At 31.6% G+C, this 20,081-nt stretch overlaps 1 protein-coding gene across 1 annotated transcript; it reads right to left on the bottom strand.

Moving 5' to 3' along the window:
* Positions 1-2,390: 2,390 nt before the first annotated feature.
* On the bottom strand, positions 2,391-19,823 carry LOC144834617 (septin-2B-like). Its single transcript, XM_078689498.1, has 12 exons — positions 19,647-19,823; positions 18,344-18,449; positions 15,151-15,237; positions 14,175-14,298; positions 13,496-13,630; positions 12,790-12,907; positions 11,992-12,093; positions 11,005-11,101; positions 10,832-10,880; positions 10,281-10,388; positions 10,025-10,088; positions 2,391-4,128 (listed from the first exon to the last, which is right to left on the bottom strand). Exons 1-12 carry the CDS (start codon positions 19,668-19,670, stop codon positions 4,060-4,062), a joined length of 1,083 nt encoding a protein of 360 aa, XP_078545624.1. The 5' UTR covers positions 19,671-19,823; the 3' UTR covers positions 2,391-4,059.
* Between the last annotated feature and the right edge of the window lie 258 nt (positions 19,824-20,081).

Raw genomic sequence — 20,081 nt, 5'->3', positions numbered from 1 at the left:
TACATTCTTGGCAGACAACATTCAACAAAAATTATGTACAAAAAAAGTAAAAACATTGGTCGCCCATATTATTACATTTTTTAAAAATAGTTTCAATACTAGGAAGATACTCGATTGTTGTAAGTAGTTTTTAAACCTTCCCAGTAAAATGCCGGTAATTTGAAATAGCAACAATTTATATAACGAACAAACGTAGAAAAAGGTCTCTCTTATAATATTTTATATGATATATATTTAATTTTGTTTTAATCAAAGTATCCGTTTAATATTCAAACACAAGTTGAAGTTACAGGGTGTACATTAGAACAATGATAAATAACTTTTAAGTGAACACCAACTTCCAAAAGTCTTCCAATTATTATGTTAATGTACAAAGTCGATAATAAGCATTACATAATTTGCTTGACATGTCCTATTACACGTACTGTTTGTAACAAGGTTAAGCTGTTGAAACAACCTTATTCAAAACAATATAAAGTTATACTTTCTGCACAGTAACATTAATTTGCTTTGAAGATGCCGATACATTTTTTCTATTTTAGGAAAGAAACAAGATCACAAGATAAGGCATTACTAATTGTCAACCAATCACGTAAGACCAGGCGGCATACATCAAAGTAATTGCCAGGCAAGGGTGAGGGGAAATGCTTCTATGTGACCCTAAACGTTAAGGTGTATACCATGTCCTTTGGACGAACTCACAATCCGGTAATAAAAGCCTTGGCATTACCACTGGGGTCTAGCAAAGAAGAGAATAATTTCAACGGTTGGCAAGTCTATTGTTAGTCGTAAAAGTGTAATTGAACGGAATACCAACGCACTCAATCCCAATCTACTTAAAGATGATAGCTCAATGCTACAATATCAGATGAAAAAAAACTGTTTGTTTGCATGCATTTGTTAACGAATTTAACCAAGAGATCAGATTTTAGGGTTCAGTAACATTGTTCAGCGATAATTTCATGGCCTAAAGAGGTCTATAACTCACCCCACACTTACCTGAATTATATAAATCATAAATTGATTTACAGGGGTAAAGCAATTAGGGATCAATAGCATTGTTTCAACAAACGTCAGGGCCGAAAGGGGAGTCACATTTAACTGAATTATAAATTAAAAATAGACAGACAAGCCCAAAACGTTGTGCTTCATTAACATTGTTTCAGCAACAACTTTCTAAAAATTGATAAGAGATGCCATATTTATATATCGGAGGCATATTATATTGATCATAAATGTATAATTTTATTCACATAACCAGGCAAATACCGGAGCCACACTGATGTGGACGTCACACCTTATGGATATGAGTAATGAATATTCATGTTTATTTTGTGACTTATGTAAGAACTTATGTAAGAAAGAAATATCGCAATCTGGACCAGATTCAACTGATTTACTGCGAGAACCTTCTATTTATTTCGCATATTGATTACAGTACCGTATATTTTATGTTTTGCAAAACTATACTTTGTGTAAAATGTGGCAATACATATAGGCCTACATACATTATAAAACAATAAAATTATCACTCGCACAAGAAGTAGTGCAACCGCTTCAAGTAAGCATTTCTTTTTCCATTTTTCTTGTTAAAAACGGCAAGAACAAAACCGAGTTCTTCAAAACCTACGATTAGTATCACATAACATTCTTAATTGCTCACAGTTGCAGAGATTATCTCTTAATCCGTAACTAATCCGGTCTACACATAAACTGTTGATCCACATATCTCCAGAGATCAACGGCAACACGGTAACCCTTTGAATAAAAAATAACATCATCTTTTACCTACCACCCTTAATACATTAAGTGATGAATGATCGTGGTGTTATTCTATAAAGTGAGAATATGAACTGGCGGTTTGAATAAGGTTTACTGGTGAGAATTGTACAAACTGGGAAAGGTTACAAGGCTGAGTGGTTTAGTAGACGTTTGTGCAGAATCTAGGACTAATGTAGAAATTAACATACTTATGATTTTGCTAGTTCAATGAAAACTTTTTCGCGCAAGTTAGCCTAAATCTTTCTGTAATCGGTAAAAACTAATTGTACTTTGGTAAAACTGGTTAAATCTCGGTAAAACAGCTTTTTTCACGAAGATAAAAACTTGTTGCACTTCGGTAAAAACTCGTTGCACTTCGGTAAAAACTTGTTTCACAAACGTAAAAACTTTTACTTCGGTAAAAACTCGTTGCACAAACGTAAAAACCTTTCAAACTTCGGTAAAAACTTGTTGCACTTTGGTAAAACGCGTTGCACTTCGGTAAAAACTTGTTTCACGAAGTTACAGCATGGATTCAGGCAGGCAAAACTTGTTTCGCACAGGTATATTTCGAGAATTACAACTTGATACACGTAAACTCTTCCGACGTAGGCCTACTACTAGCAAAAGATTTGTAAAAGTACATTTTTCACGCAAGAAGAACTTAGGTAAACACTTTCTTAATAAATTAAACAAATTCTTGTTTACATTAATGGTATAGTAGTTATTTTATTCAAGCATAATATGGATTGGTAACAAAACATTATGTATAAATACAATCAGCCGTTTAGAGAAATTTCAGTTTTCTTACTTACGCGTAAAAATATTTACGGACATTTCAGATCAGCAACGTAAATGAAAGAATACATAGCCGCGAAGATCGTGATCGTGATATGAATATTATAAAAACAAAATGTATATACAATTGAGTACACATTAAAGGAAACCAATATTAAGTTTATAATTGGCCAATATAATATTGGTGAATACGACGATTTCATGGGAAGCACCAAACATACAAAAACTTATCTAAAACTAACAGTTAGCTACAAATAAATATTAATACTTTAACACATGAAGTAAACGTTATTACGTTTGCGACCACTATGCTACAAGACAACAAATAGGCCTACAATCTTTAGTGACGGTGCTACCGAAGAATAAAAAAAATATTTTGGCTGTTCATACGCAACGCAAAGGATGTGTGAGTAACCATGGAAGATATGTAATTTTGACTAAACACAGCAACAGTTAGGATGATCGGTTGATTTGATTGGTCAAATACTTGCATACGTCATCGAGTCTTAGTGAGAACCATGCTTTAGTGTGAGCAATCAATGGAGATGTATTATATTGGTAATATTTCTATTTTATCTCGGTAACAAAATTAAACTTTAATTCTATTTTGCCCGGTTTTAATACGGTATAATGGAAAATCTTCGGTTTCACTACACCGCCACTAACTACAACTAAAAATGCTGCATATATAATTATTATATAATCGCTTAATATATTAGACTTACAAAAGGTAGAGTAAGTTCATTAAACTTTCCCACCTATTAATACAAAATCAATGTATAATCGGGCGAACTATGAAATTAAATAGAAAGTGTTTATTTACTGTTTTTAATACAATTTTTGTTATAAATATTTTAAAATGCATCTGTGTGCACAATCTAAGAGTTGTCGTTAGAAAAATGACCAAATATGGTGTTTAAAATAAAATTTTAAAATATTGGATTAATGAATAATAACAAAAATAAATATGTTTCCACATTTTATATAATCATTTAGTTACTTTTCATTTTTCATTCTTAAATTAAAAAAAAAAACTTTAGACTTTATTTATCAAACCAAAATCATTACTTAAAGCAAATATATTTTTTGATAGATCTGTAGTAGAAATGTTTATACAACAACAAATTATCCACATTTTGTGATTTTCTTGAAACATTGACAGTCTGTGATGGTGAATTTTAAAGGATCAGAAGAATATTACTGTATGATAACCATGACGATGATGCGAAAGACGATGAAAACAATTTGATGATGACGATTTTAATTATAAAAAAAGTAATCATAGTAAAACTAATTATTTATATTTGACGGAAACATAATGTAAATTTAAGAATTTTGGTCATTTCTCAAAAGACTCTTCTTTTAGCATCGTTTCTTTGTTACAAGATAAAACCAACATGATTATTTTTGGACAAGAAATGCAACTATTTGCAAGTGCTATCCTTAGATATCTTGCCCTTGTTTAAATATCTTGCCCTTACTGAGACATCTTGCTTTTTCTTAGACATCTTGCCCTTTCTTGGCCATCTGGGCCTGCATTTGAGCCACCATTTCTTGCATTCGCCTCAACTGAAAAAAAATAAAACAAATTATTTATTTAGCTTTAAAAAGTCCAAATCAGAAGAAAAACTGAAATGCCATTTAGTTGATAAGTTTTAAAACAAGAAGTAAAAATTAAACATTTACAGTACATTAGGTAAGGTAATTCCTATTTATATCTCTTTATCTTTATTCAATAAAACATAAAAATACAAAGGCAGAATAAGTGCTGAATTTGACGTATTCCTTACAAAATATGGAACAATAAAAAGATAATCACAATTTACAAAGATATATATATATACTGTATATCAAAGGTAAAATGAAAAAAAAGCCCGCAATTGGGGTACAGTATACACCAATGTTTAATATAATTACTTACTACTATTTTCTAATAATTTCACCAAATAGAGGACAGAACTATTTTTAAATCTTTCAGTTTTTGCTACAGGGATTTTGTATTTCCTTTCATTCCTAAGTTGTATTGATGAAACATTTTTGGATTTTGGTAGCCAATGACTAAAACGTTCATTTTTGCTTTCTTTTTTTGCAAAACTTATGCACAGGTTGGCCCTATGTAAAGAAAGGGTCTCTAAATGTAATTCTTCAAGGGCATTTTGGTAGTTATCATAGTTTTTGGCAAGAACAGAAAATGTAGCAGGCCTTGGTCATAACAATTACATATTTCAAGGGTCTTTAACCCTATATTGTATGAATGTCTGTAATCTTACTGTCTGAGTATGTGTATGATTTACCTTTGTGAATACAATAAAACAAATTAAATTAAGTCATAACATTATACCATCAATCAAAAATTACTTGGTAAACTGTAAAACTACACTAATATATAATAACTATATTTGTAGACGGAATTAGTTAAGTTTACCCTCTTGAGGGAACTCCATCTTGTGTGGTAGAATGGAAAAATGATGTTTATACACCACTACCAGTATTATAGGCTTAACACCCCTATCTACCTTGACCCCACAGCTAAAAAATCTTGACCCTTAACATTCCAGGAGGGTGTTAATAGTACTGTTTATTATTAATTCATCTGATTGCACCAGTACTGATTTAATGTAGCTTTCTAAATGTCCACAAATATTTTAATATAATCAATAAATATTTTGCTCAGGGTTAAAAGATGGAGATGAACAAACCATGTACCAAAAGTAATACTTTATACAAAATAATAAAAGTATGACATGAGAAGTAAAAGTAATGGGTCAAATGGTGTGCCACCTTGATTATTATTATTATTTGATGAAATCACAATTATTGAAATTATAGATGAAGAAAATTTGTTTTCATATATTTTAAGCAATTTTTACAACATTGTTCTTTTTAAATTTTTATATCTCTTAATTTTTATGTATGTTTGTGCTTGCAATTTCTTCAGATTGTTGGAGATAATAAAGTTTTCTTATGTCTTATTTACAAACTTATTAAAAAAAAATTATATATTTAAAGCAATTGATAAATAAAAATAAAAGTGATTGGATCTGAGAATGAAGGCAGATATAGACCTGAAAAGATGAAAAACAACATCTTGGTTGCGAAAGATAATCATAAGTGAATTCATTAATAATATTGTTCCCAAAGATTTTAAAATGGTGAACAAAAATGAAAAATAATATTAAAATTGAATATTTTAAATGATTTATTGGCATTCATATGCAACATACAAATGCCAAAACGTTCTTGGAATTTCTATGCAGTTTTTTTCTTTTTTACTTAGTTGAGAAAGACATTTTCCACTTGTGTCTAACCGCCATTCTAAGCTATTATGCGAGAATAAAGTTGAATATTTCGCAATTTTCTATAGCTACGTGAATTCTGGCACTACTCCGTAACTACAAGAAGCTTTATACAGTACTTGAAAGTTATATAAATAAGCGTAAAATGAAATTGAGTGATGTCGGCAGCAGCGACAGGTTTTTGTCTGAGTCAATGACTTGTGGCCAACATATAACTTGCAATTTACACTGAACTTTGTTTCAACTCACTCAACAGATTTCTAAATTTGATTTATATTGGAAACTAACAAAACTGTGTTAGGCCTTCTGCTTGGGAATAGGCAAAGTGTTTTTTTTCTTTCGGAAGGTCCGCTGATTGGCATCGCTTCAAACTTATTAAATGTTTGTTTCCTTGAGTTTTATTCCTCTATTTCCTTAACTCCCACTACCGACAAATAACTTTCCCTAATGTCAACAAGCATTTTACAATTTAATCTTATATAAAACAACTGCTAGAAGTAATAAAGTACTAAAGTTAAGCTTTATCCGAATTGAATACCGTTGGAAAGTCAACTTGAAAAGTAAAGAAAATTTAAAATAAGATAAAAATTGAGGTTGAAATACTCATTTGGATAACAATTTTGTTTATAATGTAGAAAGCAAAATGAAAAAAATACCAGTTTTTTTTAAAATAGATTTTTTACTGAAAAAACCTAGTTTGTATATACAGGTACAGGTACTAACCAAACTTAGTACAAAGTCACACAAAGCAATTGTATTCAGTAGAGGGCCACTTCTATTAAGGGGACACTTTATTTACAATCAAAATTAAGGTTTTTGTTGGACCAAAATTATTAGTAATAAAGTTAAAATAATAATAAGTGTTTTGACACATAGTATAGTGTAAAGATTCATTTTAGTTTATTGTCAGTATATTATCTATGTATATTTCATCATACTCGAAAACAAATGATGGGAAATAGTTTTAAGTTTGTAAATCTAATTTTAGTTCTATTTTATCAAGTTTCTGTACTCTTTGTTTTGATATTTATATATATTTTATGTATAAGACATCATGTAAGTGATCTCACTGTTAAGATGTACACTGAAATAAAATAAAAAGTTTGTTGAGACATTGCAGATTCAGTCATGCATGACTCATCAATGAAATAAATAGTAAAATATTAATTTTTGGAAGCGAGACAACAGATTCATAGAAAACTTTCAGCTTTTCTTCTAAAATCAGAACAAGAACATTGCTTTTGAATTATGTTATTTATTAATCTAATGTGCTATATGTCTGAATTTTTAAAGCTCAAAATATCAAATTCTGCTTACATAATGCGAACATTTTCACTTTCATAATTACCGAAATATAATTCGTCACAAAGCGCCCGACTAAGACCTGGATAGACCGAGTTATATAATTCAGCGTCTACGTGACACTCATCACGTTGAGGGCTTTCATTACGAGTGTGTGTATTGTTTGAGAGTACATTTTTAGCATGTGTGCAGAGTCGGTGCATGTTACTGATGGGAACAGGTGAATGAGATTTTAAGTTAAGGCGCTCCCGTGCCAAATTTGGTAAATAACCTGGAATAGTACAAAGTATTTCTTAATTGGTTCTAATTGACCTGCAAGATGTTAGGATGGTCTTACATCCTTTAGAACAAATCAGACCACATTTTACATTGGAATGTCATTGCAGCAGAGAAAGAGGAATTAAGTAATTGAATATTTTACATATAAAAATACTCCAAAAACATCTTTTTATCCTTTCTCAAAGAATACAAAAAATACTCAGATCTCCCATAATATTGAGAGGCACAAAATTGTTATTGTAATTTCCAAAACATGACAAATTTGTAGAAATATTAAAAATAAAATACTCCAAAAACATTTTTTTATCCTTTCTCAAAGAATACAAAAAATACTCAAATCTCCCATAATATAGGGAGGCACACGATTGTTGTCATTTCCAAAACATGACACATTTGTAGAAATATCAAAAATAAAATACTCCAAAAACATCTTTTTATCCTTTCTCAAAGAATACAAAAAATACTCAAATCTCTCATAATATAGGGAGGCACACAATTGTTGTTGTCATTTCCAAAACATGACAAATTTGTAGAAATATTGTTTTTTTAAATTTATTTTTATTAGACAATAGATTCAAAGGAATACTAACTGGAATCATACTATTCAATGTTCAATGTAATTTATTATCCTTTTTTATCAAATTCCTTAGATACTTATTCATAAATTTCCGCCATTTTGAAATTGCAAGAATCATAACTTTGGCAAAGAATTTGTATGAGAGAGGAATGAAAAAACGGAAAAAATAACAAACTAACAGGAAATTTCTGGGACACGTAAAGGTGTTAACTATTGAAATATTAAATCTAATCTGATTTACATAAACATAATAACGTTGAAAATATATAAAAATCCTCAAGAAAATTGTTACAATACATTTTCAAAATTTTGATTGAAACATTTTGAAATGAAGTTTGACATTTTTGAGGTTGATTACCCTAAAGGGGTGAGTGTGTCCACATCGGCAGCTGGGCCTGGTTATGGCCACCACTCGCATCTGCCTTTTTACGCAAATTTCAACTTGTGAAGAGGGCTGGTTTATGCTACGGCCTGTCAACTGGATATCCGGGATGGATCAACGGTAAACATAGAATGTGTGAAGACATAGGTTATACAGAAGTCAGGGTTGATTAGCAAGGCACAAAATCTACACATTTTGTCTATGTACTAGCGTGGGTAATCAACCAATGTAAAACATTATCATTCAAATCATATCATAAAAAGATGGGCTTCTATCTAAAGCTCTGTCTACACTATCAAACTAGTTTGATAAAAAAAAAGTGTGATGTGCCCAAATATGGTGGTGATATGCCCAAATATGGTAGTGATATGACATTATCATGTCCATATTTGGGCACATCACATTTTTTGTCACATAAAGTTTAATAGTGTAAGACAGGGCTTAACCAAGACACAGTTATTTTCAATCAATATCCCAATGATTTTAAAATTTCATCCAAACAGAAAAAAAAATGTGTTGCTATTTATAGATACTGCAACATTTACCTCCTCATCCGTATACATAATTCCATCATGATATTATTATGGCAACAATGATAATGAAAAGCACCATCTATTTTATTGTAGTATAAAATGAGAATCATACAAGTAGGCCGGAAATTAAACCATGTAACACCACATTTTGGAAAGTTAACATGCGTTTTTATGTTCAAAAACAGCGCTATATAATAGACACCTAATTTCAGACACGTTACATTCCAATTGGATTGACTCACAAGGACAGACAGACAGACCAAACAAAAAAAAAACACATGCTCAGTCTTTGACTTTGACCTTGCACATCTGTGTTGTAATAAATCAATTAACCTTTCAACTTCTAAGTCTTACGAAACCCGAGTTGCCTTAAGATGTCCAAACGTAGGCGTGTGCAGAGAGTATTTCACTCGGATCAACGCATTCAATCGGGGGAAATCCACAAGCGAGGACATAGGCATGGACTAAATAACAATTGTGATGAGGTTTGCCCAGACACCTGTTGATAAATGTCTCTGGCACATAGGCTAACCTTGGCCAACATAAAAACAGTACATGACATATTTATAAATAGAAAAAAAAAACACATAAAATGAACTGAAAAAACAAGATTTGACAAAACCACATTGAAAAAAAAAAATTAGATTGAAATATTTGTGGTGGTATGGTACACTTATCTAATGCCCCTTGACTTGTGCAAAAATAAATAAATGACAAATTAAAATTCCATATATTCTTTTTTTAAAGTAAACATGATGTTAATGGAGATAAATATTTGATTCTTTAAATTTTGAAATTGACGTTCTTTCTAAGAAAATTTCAATTTTATTCTAGATGGCGACATTGCAAAATATTCAAACTCTTTTTTTGGATTGTTAAGCAAGACGGGAAGATGTGCAACCTCTAAGTCTTTGGGGCGATATACATTGGTCACTTTCCATCAAATTCTTTTTGCATTTTTTTTATCACCCAAACAAACATATAGGTAAAGCTCTGTCTACATATCAAACTAGTTTGACAAAAAAAGGTAGCAAACATGGTAGTGATCTGACATCATCAAGTTTGATAGTGTGGACAGAGCTTTAAAATGACCTACCTCTTCTTCCTTTTGCTGTAGGATTTGGTCCTTATCTGAAGAACTTTCTTTTCGTTTACCAGCGCTATATAACAAAAGACAAAAAACCTCATCAATTATTTGTAGAATTCATAAAAATAGTATGTATTGTATTGTAATATTTCAATTAAATTTTTAACTTCATTAACAAATCAAGAGAATGGGTCAATTGATTTTTTCCAAGGAAAATACATATAACTTGTAGTATATTAAGTCTAATTAAACATTTTTACACTACCTGGTCTTAACAGCAGCAGTGCCCCCTCCACTTTTTGCTAACCTTTCGGAACGGAAGTTTTCGTAGTGAACCTCATGGGTCACCTCTTGTAAATCTTGCATATGAGTTCTAAAGTCAAATAATTTAGTTAATAAATAAACAAGATATCATTGTTAAAAATTAAGCAAATAAATAAACTAATAATTTAATATAAAGCAAAAAACAACAAATTATTCTATATTAACAAACATGAGGTAAAACACCCTAACAAGTGAGGGCGGTAGACCAGTTCAATGCTAGGTTTAAAGGCACAGATTTCATACTTGCTAACAATCAAGTAAAACATCTACAATACCATAGAGACAGTAGCCAAACATTTGGCCTACTACTGCAGCTGGAGAATAATAAGGCTAATTACATGCCTAGGCTTATTACATGTAAGATATCTGTGTGTGTGTGTGTGTGGGTAGATTGGACAAAATGAAAAGCAACTTTGCTTTGGAATCACGCTTTTAAGTTTGCAGCGTCGTCGGAACGAAGGGCGCCAACAATTAAAAAAATCCAGAACTTACATAAGCATGCTACGTAACATAATGAAATCACAATGATCAGGATTCTCAACTAGAAAAAAAAAAGATTTAAATTAGAACATGAAATTTATTAAAAACCTAAAAAATGATATTTTGTTACTCTTATTTTGATTGTAAAAAAAAAATGTAAAAGCAAAAAATGATATGTTGCTTACCTTCTACAACTCCCCATGGATACAACCGACCTCTGACCTTCTTTCCTTTGACTTCTATCAATTGGCTTGAACCACATACCGCAAATGGTACACTTTGCTGAAAACAAAAGTAACATTTGATGAGCATGTGTGATGAAAGACATTGTTGTTACACAATAGAATGTCTCAAGATTTGAACCAAAGATATTGTTGTCTCGAACAGGATTTGAACCAGCAGTTATATCACAGAACCAGCAGTTATATCACAGAACCAGCAGTTATATCACAGAACCATGGATTTCACAGATTTGAATAACGCACATCTAGATTTTTTCTCATAAATGTTGTATTGTACATTATTAATATTTACAAGATGTTTTTGTCGTTTCATACCACTCTGGAATGGATTAAAGGCATTCGTAGCATTCCATACATGGCACTCCACTTTACACCTTATTTACAGTTACAACGTCACTATTAAAGTAAAGGGGCATCTCACCCTTTTCCCCGCAGGAGAGTGCCCCACCGGAGGTGCTGACTGGTCGTGGGCGACCCATATTGATATTTTTTTTATTATGTACATATTTTATTTCAATTTGTTTTTGGTCATGAATGTTGTCTTGTATGGTGGATACTGAAATCCACACTGCTTCTGTTGGTACTATTGAACATTGTAATTGTGAATGAATAAAGTTCTAAACAATTGTGGTCTAAAAGCATGGCTAAGTGAATGTCAAATTGATAACACTTTGATCAGCTCAACCGGTTTTCCGGCAATCAATCTGACGTATTGATTAATTATACAGTTAGTTGATTGGACGTTGTGTTTATTAAAGTGTCGTGGCAGGTTTGGAACAGGTGGGGTACACATTCAACAGAGAGACAAAATGATTTGTATTATTTCTGGCTTATCTCCAACATTATCTGGTATTTGAAAATGGTTACATTCATTGTGGCGTCAATAACAATAATTTGAGAAAACATGTTAAACGATAAGTTTCTACTCACTTTTAATGAGTTGTTTTGCTCTTTGAAATCTTCATCCTCATCCGAGTCGCTGTCAGGAAGATGATAAACTTTGATGCCATTGTCATCAATTTCATTCATAATCTATTAAGTTTATAAAAACAGAAATGTCTTATCATTTTTATGGATGTAATGTAACAGTTAGAGGAAAAATGGCAAAATCAGCACTGTTGTCATGTTACAAGAGTAGTCAAAACAATATATATTATAAACAGAAATGTCTTATCATTTTTATGGATGTAATTTATGGAATGTTATAACATTATACACTATTAGTGACAAATTCCTGGTGTACCATCAACAACCTGCTAAACAGTTAGAGGAAAAATGGCAAAATCAGCACTGTTGTCATGTTACAAGAGTAGTCAAAACAATATAGATTATCTGATAAAAATCCTAGAAAGTAGGAAAAATTTTGCCATTTTTCCCCTGACTGCTAAATTAGTAGCTAAGTTTATTGAATGTTGTTTTCTTCTCTTTGGGAACTTGTTTGCTTCTAATACAGTGGCCGTATTTAAGTGAGATATTTCCCTTGAAAATTAATATTAGGTATTTCACTTAACTCAATAAATATTTAAGTACAGTATTTCCCTTAAATTGTATTCATTTAGATTTTTTTTTATTTTAAGGGTAAGTGTTCCTTAGCCTAAGTGTAAATGGTGAATATGGCCACAGAATTTTTTGTGCCCACATGTCGGTTTTATACACAGGACCCACAACTTAACATCTCACAAGTTTCATAACATAATTAGGTTTAACCCACTATCACAATATCTTTACCTTAGCTTTCAGCATTTGTATCTCACGTTTAGTGAGAGTGTCGGACTTTGCAATCACTGGCACGATGTTCACTTTGTTATGAAGCGCCCTCATAAACTCAACATCAAGTGGTTTCAATCTATGATAAAAAAAATTACAATTGAAGGCGACTTATCAACATAATAAATAATTTTGTAAAAACTTTCATGCAATTATATAAAGAGTTTACAAAACCGCTGAAAATAATGGCCAAAAAAAAGATATTATGGCTGTGTTTAAAAAATGAAGCACCATGGAAACCGAGAACCGGAAGATAGTCAAGCTCATGCAAACTGAATGGATAACACATTAAATGTTTGCATGAACGCAGCATGATATATACATTTTCATAAAAGATATATCTGAAAGGTCACTACATAGTTCCAAGCGACCGTGTAAAGTACAAAGTTAAATCCAGATGAAAATCAATAAAAACTTGTGAAGTAAAGATTAATGACTGAGCTATCCATGGAAATCCTCAAGACTTTGTAGACGCATCTAAAGCTCTGTCTACACTATCAATCAAACTTTATGTGACAAAAAAATGTGATGTGCCCATATATGGACATGATGATGTCATATCACTACCATATTTGGCCATATTACTACCATATTTGGGCACATCACACTTGTTTGTCAAACTAGTTTTATAGTGTGGACAGAGCTTTATATATTACAATAGCCTTACCCATGTCCTGTGGGTGAGATAAAATAGAAACAACAATGTACTCGATTGTCCACTATGTGTCTTCTGTTCAAACCACTCTCATCGTTTAAGTACTTCTCATATTGGTCGTCGATGTATTTCAGGATAGGTTTGAAACTGTACAAAAAAAGTTAGAAAGAAAGAAATATCAAATATTAAGCTCTGTCTACTTTGTAAATGCATCTAAAGCTCTGTCTACACTATCAAACTTTATGTGACAAAAACATGTGATGTGCCCATATATGGACATGATGTTGTCAATCACTAAATATTTGGGTACTTCACACGTTTTTTGTCAAACTAGTTTGATAGTATAGACAGAGCTTAACACTTTATGCTTGGTACTAGCTGGTTTTTACATTATTCTTTTCAAAATCCTGGATCTGCCAATACTACACACTACACAGCCCGACAAAGAGGCTTATTTAAATCAAGACCAGTTTTAATGCAATTTTTTTTCTCTAAGTTTTCCTTTAAATTTTATATACGTTTCTGAACAATCCCAGTATAACTCCATTTTGAGCTGCAATGCACCAAGCTGCAATGCACCAAGTACCAAGAGGTTGTGAGAGTGGCTACATTTGAGATACTTTCCTTTAAGCTACTGTATCACTATTTAGTGGCATTAGCAACTTCTTGGGGCAGTTTATATAATACATACCAATCTTGATTGTTAATGGCGTCACCGTATCCTGGTGTGTCTACCACTGTCAACCGAAGCCTTACTCCCCTCTCCTCTATTTCAACAGTTGATGCATCAATGCTTACAGTTTTGTCTATTTTATCTACAATAAGAGTACAGTAGAATCAACATTTAGGAGCAGAAACTAGGCAATTAAACAATTGGTACAGTAAAGTATCAGCCAAAGCAATCGGAGTAATGGATGGCAACATCAACTGCAAGAATAAACCCAAATCGCAACACAACAAAGGCAAAGAGACCAGCATAACAGTTGCATAGTAAGCAACAGTACATAAGCAACAGCAGCAACAATATCAACAGAACTCAAAATGAGCAGTTTGTAGCAGCAACACAACAACAGTTGCATAAAAGCAGCAGTACATAAGCAGTAGCACAATAGTAGCAGCAACCCAAAACAGCCATAGCAGCAACAACACAACAGAAGCAGCAGCAACAATGCTAGCAGCATAATAGTAGTAGAAGCACAAAAACAGGGGTAGCAGCAACACAACAGTTGCATAAAAGCAGCAGCAACAATGCTAGCAGCATAATATTAGCAGAAGCACAAAAACAGGGGTAGCAGCAACACAACAGTTGCATAAAAGCAGAAGCAACAATGCTAGCAGCATAATATTAGCAGAAGCACAAAAACAGGGGTAGCAGCAACACAACAGTTGCATAAAAGCAGCAGCAACAATGGTAGCAGCATAATATTAGCAGAAGCACAAAAACAGGGGTAGCAGCAACACAACAGTTGCATAAAAGCAGCAGCAACAATGGTAGCAGCATAATATTAGCAGAAGCACAAAAACAGGGGTAGCAGCAACACAACAGTTGCATAAAAGCAGCAGCAACAATGGTAGCAGCATAATAGTAGCAGAATCACAAAAACAGGGGTATCAGCAGAAGCAACAATTACAGGGTGATATTTCATATTGTTTTAATATATAGTTACCTGCAGCACTTGGGATTTGTCTTTCTGGATATAAATCAGTAAGAAACAAACTGTTCACTAGAGTAGATTTACCAAGACCAGACTCACCTGAAAAATATCATAAATGTAAGATAATCAGGGAGTTGGGATAATAAATATGTAAAGTAACTATAATGTGGATATTTGTAGACAGGCAATTGATGCAAATTATAAATTTTGATGACAAGACAAGATGATAATTTAACTACAGCAACTGTGACGAGTCTTTGCATTACTACAGGAGGAGGAAAGTTAATTTGTCTTTACTTACTATGACATAAATATACTTCTTAAAGCTCTATCTACACTACCATATATGAGCATGATGATAATATCGCTAACCTATTTGGGATCATCAAACTAGTTTGATAGTGTAGACAGAGCTTTACATTGACAACACTTCAAAATTCGTCAGAGTAGAAATATGTCATTACAAGTAAGAAATTCCACCTGTAGCAAGATACCAGAGATCTACAATAATTTGGATTATGAGGTAACTAAAAGGTCAGTACTGATGTACTGAAAGTGATATCATATTTTGTATTAAATTTGTTTTACTTTACAAGATAAAATTGAACATTGAAATCAAATCATTAGAGTAAAGTAAGCAAGTAAAACCAACTATATTTAATATCCTCAATATTCTATCTGACTATAATGCTGTAATTGTACCAAAGGGCAAATGGCAATTCCCTGTTTACTAGTTGTAGTTTATTGACAGATGATTCATAGACATAAGAGGAAATACGTCTTCACCACTTAAATTTAAACAGCTTTTTGTCATAATGTAAATGGTAGGGGGTTACAGGTCATTTTTAATATGTTGCATTCACTAAAAAAAAAAATCACATTAAAAAATGATTATGTCGCTAATTTTATAGTTGAACAAAAGGTTTGATTATTATGTAACATCTTATCACTGTACTACTGTACAGTATTACTACCTTCTAAATACTATACTTGCTTTACAGTAAGTATCTGATATGAAAAACATGAAAAATGAAGATTAATGAAAAAAGAATTTTAATACGCCATTTCGCAGTTATAATGTTAATCACTCCGTACAAAAAAAAATGTTTTAAATAATGTTTTCACTTTAAAAAAGACAAATAAACGGTTTAAATTAAACCAAAATACCCAAAAATGTTGACTATTTTTTTGCATTAATTTCAATTACAGCTTTTTCATGTACATAATTTTGTTTTGAGTGTGTATAACTATTATGTGACATTAAAATGGCATATTAAAAAAAATTATACCATACATCTTTAAACTTGAAGTGGTTTCATTGCTTAGTAACTGCACTTGGTCTAATATCATAGCATAATATTAATTAATGTTTCAAAAACAATTCAAAACAGTTCATAGATAGATATTTTTAATAACATGAATATCTTATAACAAATATGCTGTTTATCAAGTAATCGCATAACAGTAAATTGTTATTTGTCAGTCGTTTCTGTACACTTTTGTTTCTCTCTCTCTCAATAATGGACTAATTATACAGTATACTGTACCATCTACAGTTTATTCTACAGGGATAATGGTTCTATCAAGTGAAATAATGTTTCCAGTCATATCTTCATAATTGGCCATCATGAACATATCAAATTTATCCATTTAACAACCTAATGGCTCATGGAAATATCAAATTCAAATTTATCCTTTGAAGAATATGAGTACTATACTGTATGTCTACAGACATTACACTCTGGTCTATATTATTTTGCCATGAGAAAATAATTACTTTATTTATTAAAAAAAATTAAAATAATTACTTTATTTATTAAAATTACAGCAGTATTCCACATGTTCAGATGTTGTAGTTTTTGTGTAGTTTATTTCACACAACATATTATACATTTGTAATGATAAATATTAAATAATACATTTCATTGTGCAAGGAGATTTCAATAAGCCATAATGGCTTTAAGTCTGAACCTCCAGATAAAACAAACAATAAATATGATTAATAAGTAGTTTGCTATCAGACCCCGCATTGGCCTGCAAATAAGTTTCGGCACTGAATTAAAAAGATCTAGTGTAATTATCAATAATTAATAATATTCTAGTAGTGTATGGAGGATATACAGTATGCTAAAATATTAATTGATATTGAAACTATACCTAAATTATGAAGACTATCTCCTAACATAATTCAACTTCATAATCACATCTGGTTTCAGTTTATTCAAGGTTAAGAGTACCTATGCTGGGGTAGCACTAACATTTCATTTTGTTTAGCCATTTGGCGAAAGTCAAAATATTTTTTTTAGTCAAATCAGTTTATCTATAGCCAAAATGGCTAAAGTCCAATTTTTTTATTTAGTCAAATGAATCGGTCATTAGCCAAAATTAAAAATTGTTGAAATATAATGGTAAAAACATTTTAGTTAATTTATCTATGTCAATAGGTCTATACTATGACATTTTTATGCATTTTTTTTATGCAATACAAAAGTAAAAGACAAAATAAAACAAAAACACACAGGCTAAAATTACTAAAAATTGAGGTTCAAATGATTTTAAAACACAGGGTCTAAACTACTGTGCCATTTAGGTGTCGTGTTTATAAACGAGGATATTTCCTCCATGGTTTGACAAAAAAAGTGCGATGCGCCCAAATATGGTAGTGATATACCCAAATATGGCAGTGATATGACATCTGATAATGTCCATAGGCAAAGCACATTTTTTTGTCACATAAAGTTTGATATAGTGTAGAAAGAGCTTTAGATTTCAATTAAATTCTAATTACCACATCTACTTCATATCTCATCTTACTGGCTTTTATTTAATTTGAAACACAACATATTTCATTTTTTAATGAATATGAATTATTATTTATTGATTTGGTTGAAAAGTTCACCTGTGTGTATACAACAAAGCTTTGTTTGTGTATGGTTCCTCAAGGAACATACAAAAATGTTGGGTATATAGCTAGACATTTGAAAGTGTCAATAGACACTTTAGGATGAATAACCAGTAATTTTTAGTTTCCTGTCTTCAATGGTTAGATCAGAGACCTTGCAGCCAAATTGACATTAGTGCTACTCCGCTAAACATGTTCGTTTATTAAAACAGAAAATAATTGATGCGTCAAAGCCATGATGATGTATGTCAACAGTGCAAATAGGTTCAGGTTAGGTTTCGGCAATCAATTTAAAATACTTACCAACAACCATAAGCGTAAATTCAAACCCCTTTTTAACTGATTTTCGGTGCACCTGATTGGGTAGATTCGCAAAGCCTACATAGCCAGGTGTCTCTGGATTAGTGAACTGTGAAAAAACATGTGAAACACCTATTTAGTGTGTTTATATTATTGATATAAAGCTCTGTCTACACTATCAAACTAGTTTGACAAAAGTGTGATATGCCCAAATATGGTAGTGATATGACATCACCATGTCCATACTGTAGGCACATCACATTTTTTTGTCACAAAGTTTGATAGTGTAGACAGAGCTTACTTCTAATTCGGATCCCTGAAACAGTTCCTAATATTGTACCATTTAACTGTATGCTTATTTTTAATTTTTTGGAATGTTTAAAATAAATGTGAGTAAATGAATGAATGAAATTGAATATATAATAAAACCTTGATTGTAATCAAGGGGGAGGGGGGCATTGGAATAGCCATTACAAATTGTAATAATGCAAAAGATTCAGCACTTTATTTAATTACTTTTAGGCCCTGGGACCCCTATTTTACATTTCTGGATCCACCACTGGTAATATTTCGACTGACCTAAACTTGAAGTGTATATGGGATATGGTCCTGCCCAACATAACTTTTCATTCATTACAGAAATTCATAACTGTACTTTATACAGCAGGTTTTTTTTGTGTAAAATGTACGCAATGAATGGAAAATGCATACAAAGAGAAATTTGAATTTAGATATCACCAGAAATTGGAACATTGTTGTATACTGCTTTTGCTGTAAATTAAATTGTTAAAGTTATTTTTGGTATGTAAAAAAAGTACAAGAGAGTCAGCCAAGCTTGAAATTGACTGGTTTATGAATAAAAGAAGTCAACACAACCAGAACAAACGTTATATTGTAATATTATATTATACAATACTTGATTTATATTGTATATAAAGTACTGTAGCCTCCTACACTACACTTTGATATAAATAGACTAGTTTTAATGGCATGAAGGTACTGTAAAATTATTTGGAAATTCTTTTCATAAATTCATCATTTATTGATATTGTTATCAACCTCTTATATATAAATTAATTAATATATTACAATCTGGCATACTATAGGCCTATCAATATGGTGTTTAAGGTAAACTATTAATAGATGATTCATTTCATCCATTTTTAGAATCGAGGAAACTTCTCATCTTACTTGATGACACGATCCATGTCCGCTGTCAAAGGACATTTTCGGCGAAGTAAGTCTGGGCCTAGCCTAGGCCTAGCTGGGCCTAGGCTAAAACGTGTTTACCACAAAATTTACTTACATTTGATTTATCTGACAAAGCCATAATTATTCAGGAATTAGGTAGGAGCACCGTGTTATAAATTAAAATAAAAAAGAAGCTTAAACGTAGAACGAAACAGCAATTTTCACAACTAAACTTTGTCCTTGTCCAGTAGAAATCCAACACTCCCACACCACACCGCAGCAGGCAGAGTACACTCCCATCAACAATTTTGATCAGTTTACGCCCTCTGGAGTAAACCAATATTCATTGACATTCATCCAAACAGTATCAATAATTTGTAGGCCTATTGTTTAATAATGAAAATATTAATAGAGTTTTTTTATAAAAAAAAAGATAAGGAGCATGTACAAAATGTCATATAATAATGTTTGTACGTTCATCTAACTGAAATCCATCTCATGAATCAGGGGAAAGTGAGAGACACACACCTTTGACAGTTAAAATGAAATG

Source organism: Antedon bifida, chromosome 2 (genome assembly GCF_963402885.1).
Source record: "Antedon bifida chromosome 2, ecAntBifi1.1, whole genome shotgun sequence".
In the NCBI taxonomy this organism is placed as follows: domain Eukaryota; kingdom Metazoa; phylum Echinodermata; class Crinoidea; order Comatulida; family Antedonidae; genus Antedon; species Antedon bifida.
Note: the sequence above shows the minus strand (reverse complement) of the source record. Positions and strands in the feature narration are given on the sequence as shown.

Excerpts from the sequence above, each read along its gene's own strand:
- LOC144834617 (XM_078689498.1), bottom strand. The coding sequence starts at position 19,670 with ATGGCTTTGTCAGATAAATCAAAT. Across the intron at positions 10,881-11,004 it reads TCCATGGGGAGTTGTAGAAG|TTGAGAATCCTGATCATTGT; the intron begins GTAAGCAACATA and ends TTTTTTTTCTAG. Across the intron at positions 4,129-10,024 it reads TACAGCAAAAGGAAGAAGAG|TTGAGGCGAATGCAAGAAAT; the intron begins GTAGGTCATTTT and ends ATTTTTTTTCAG.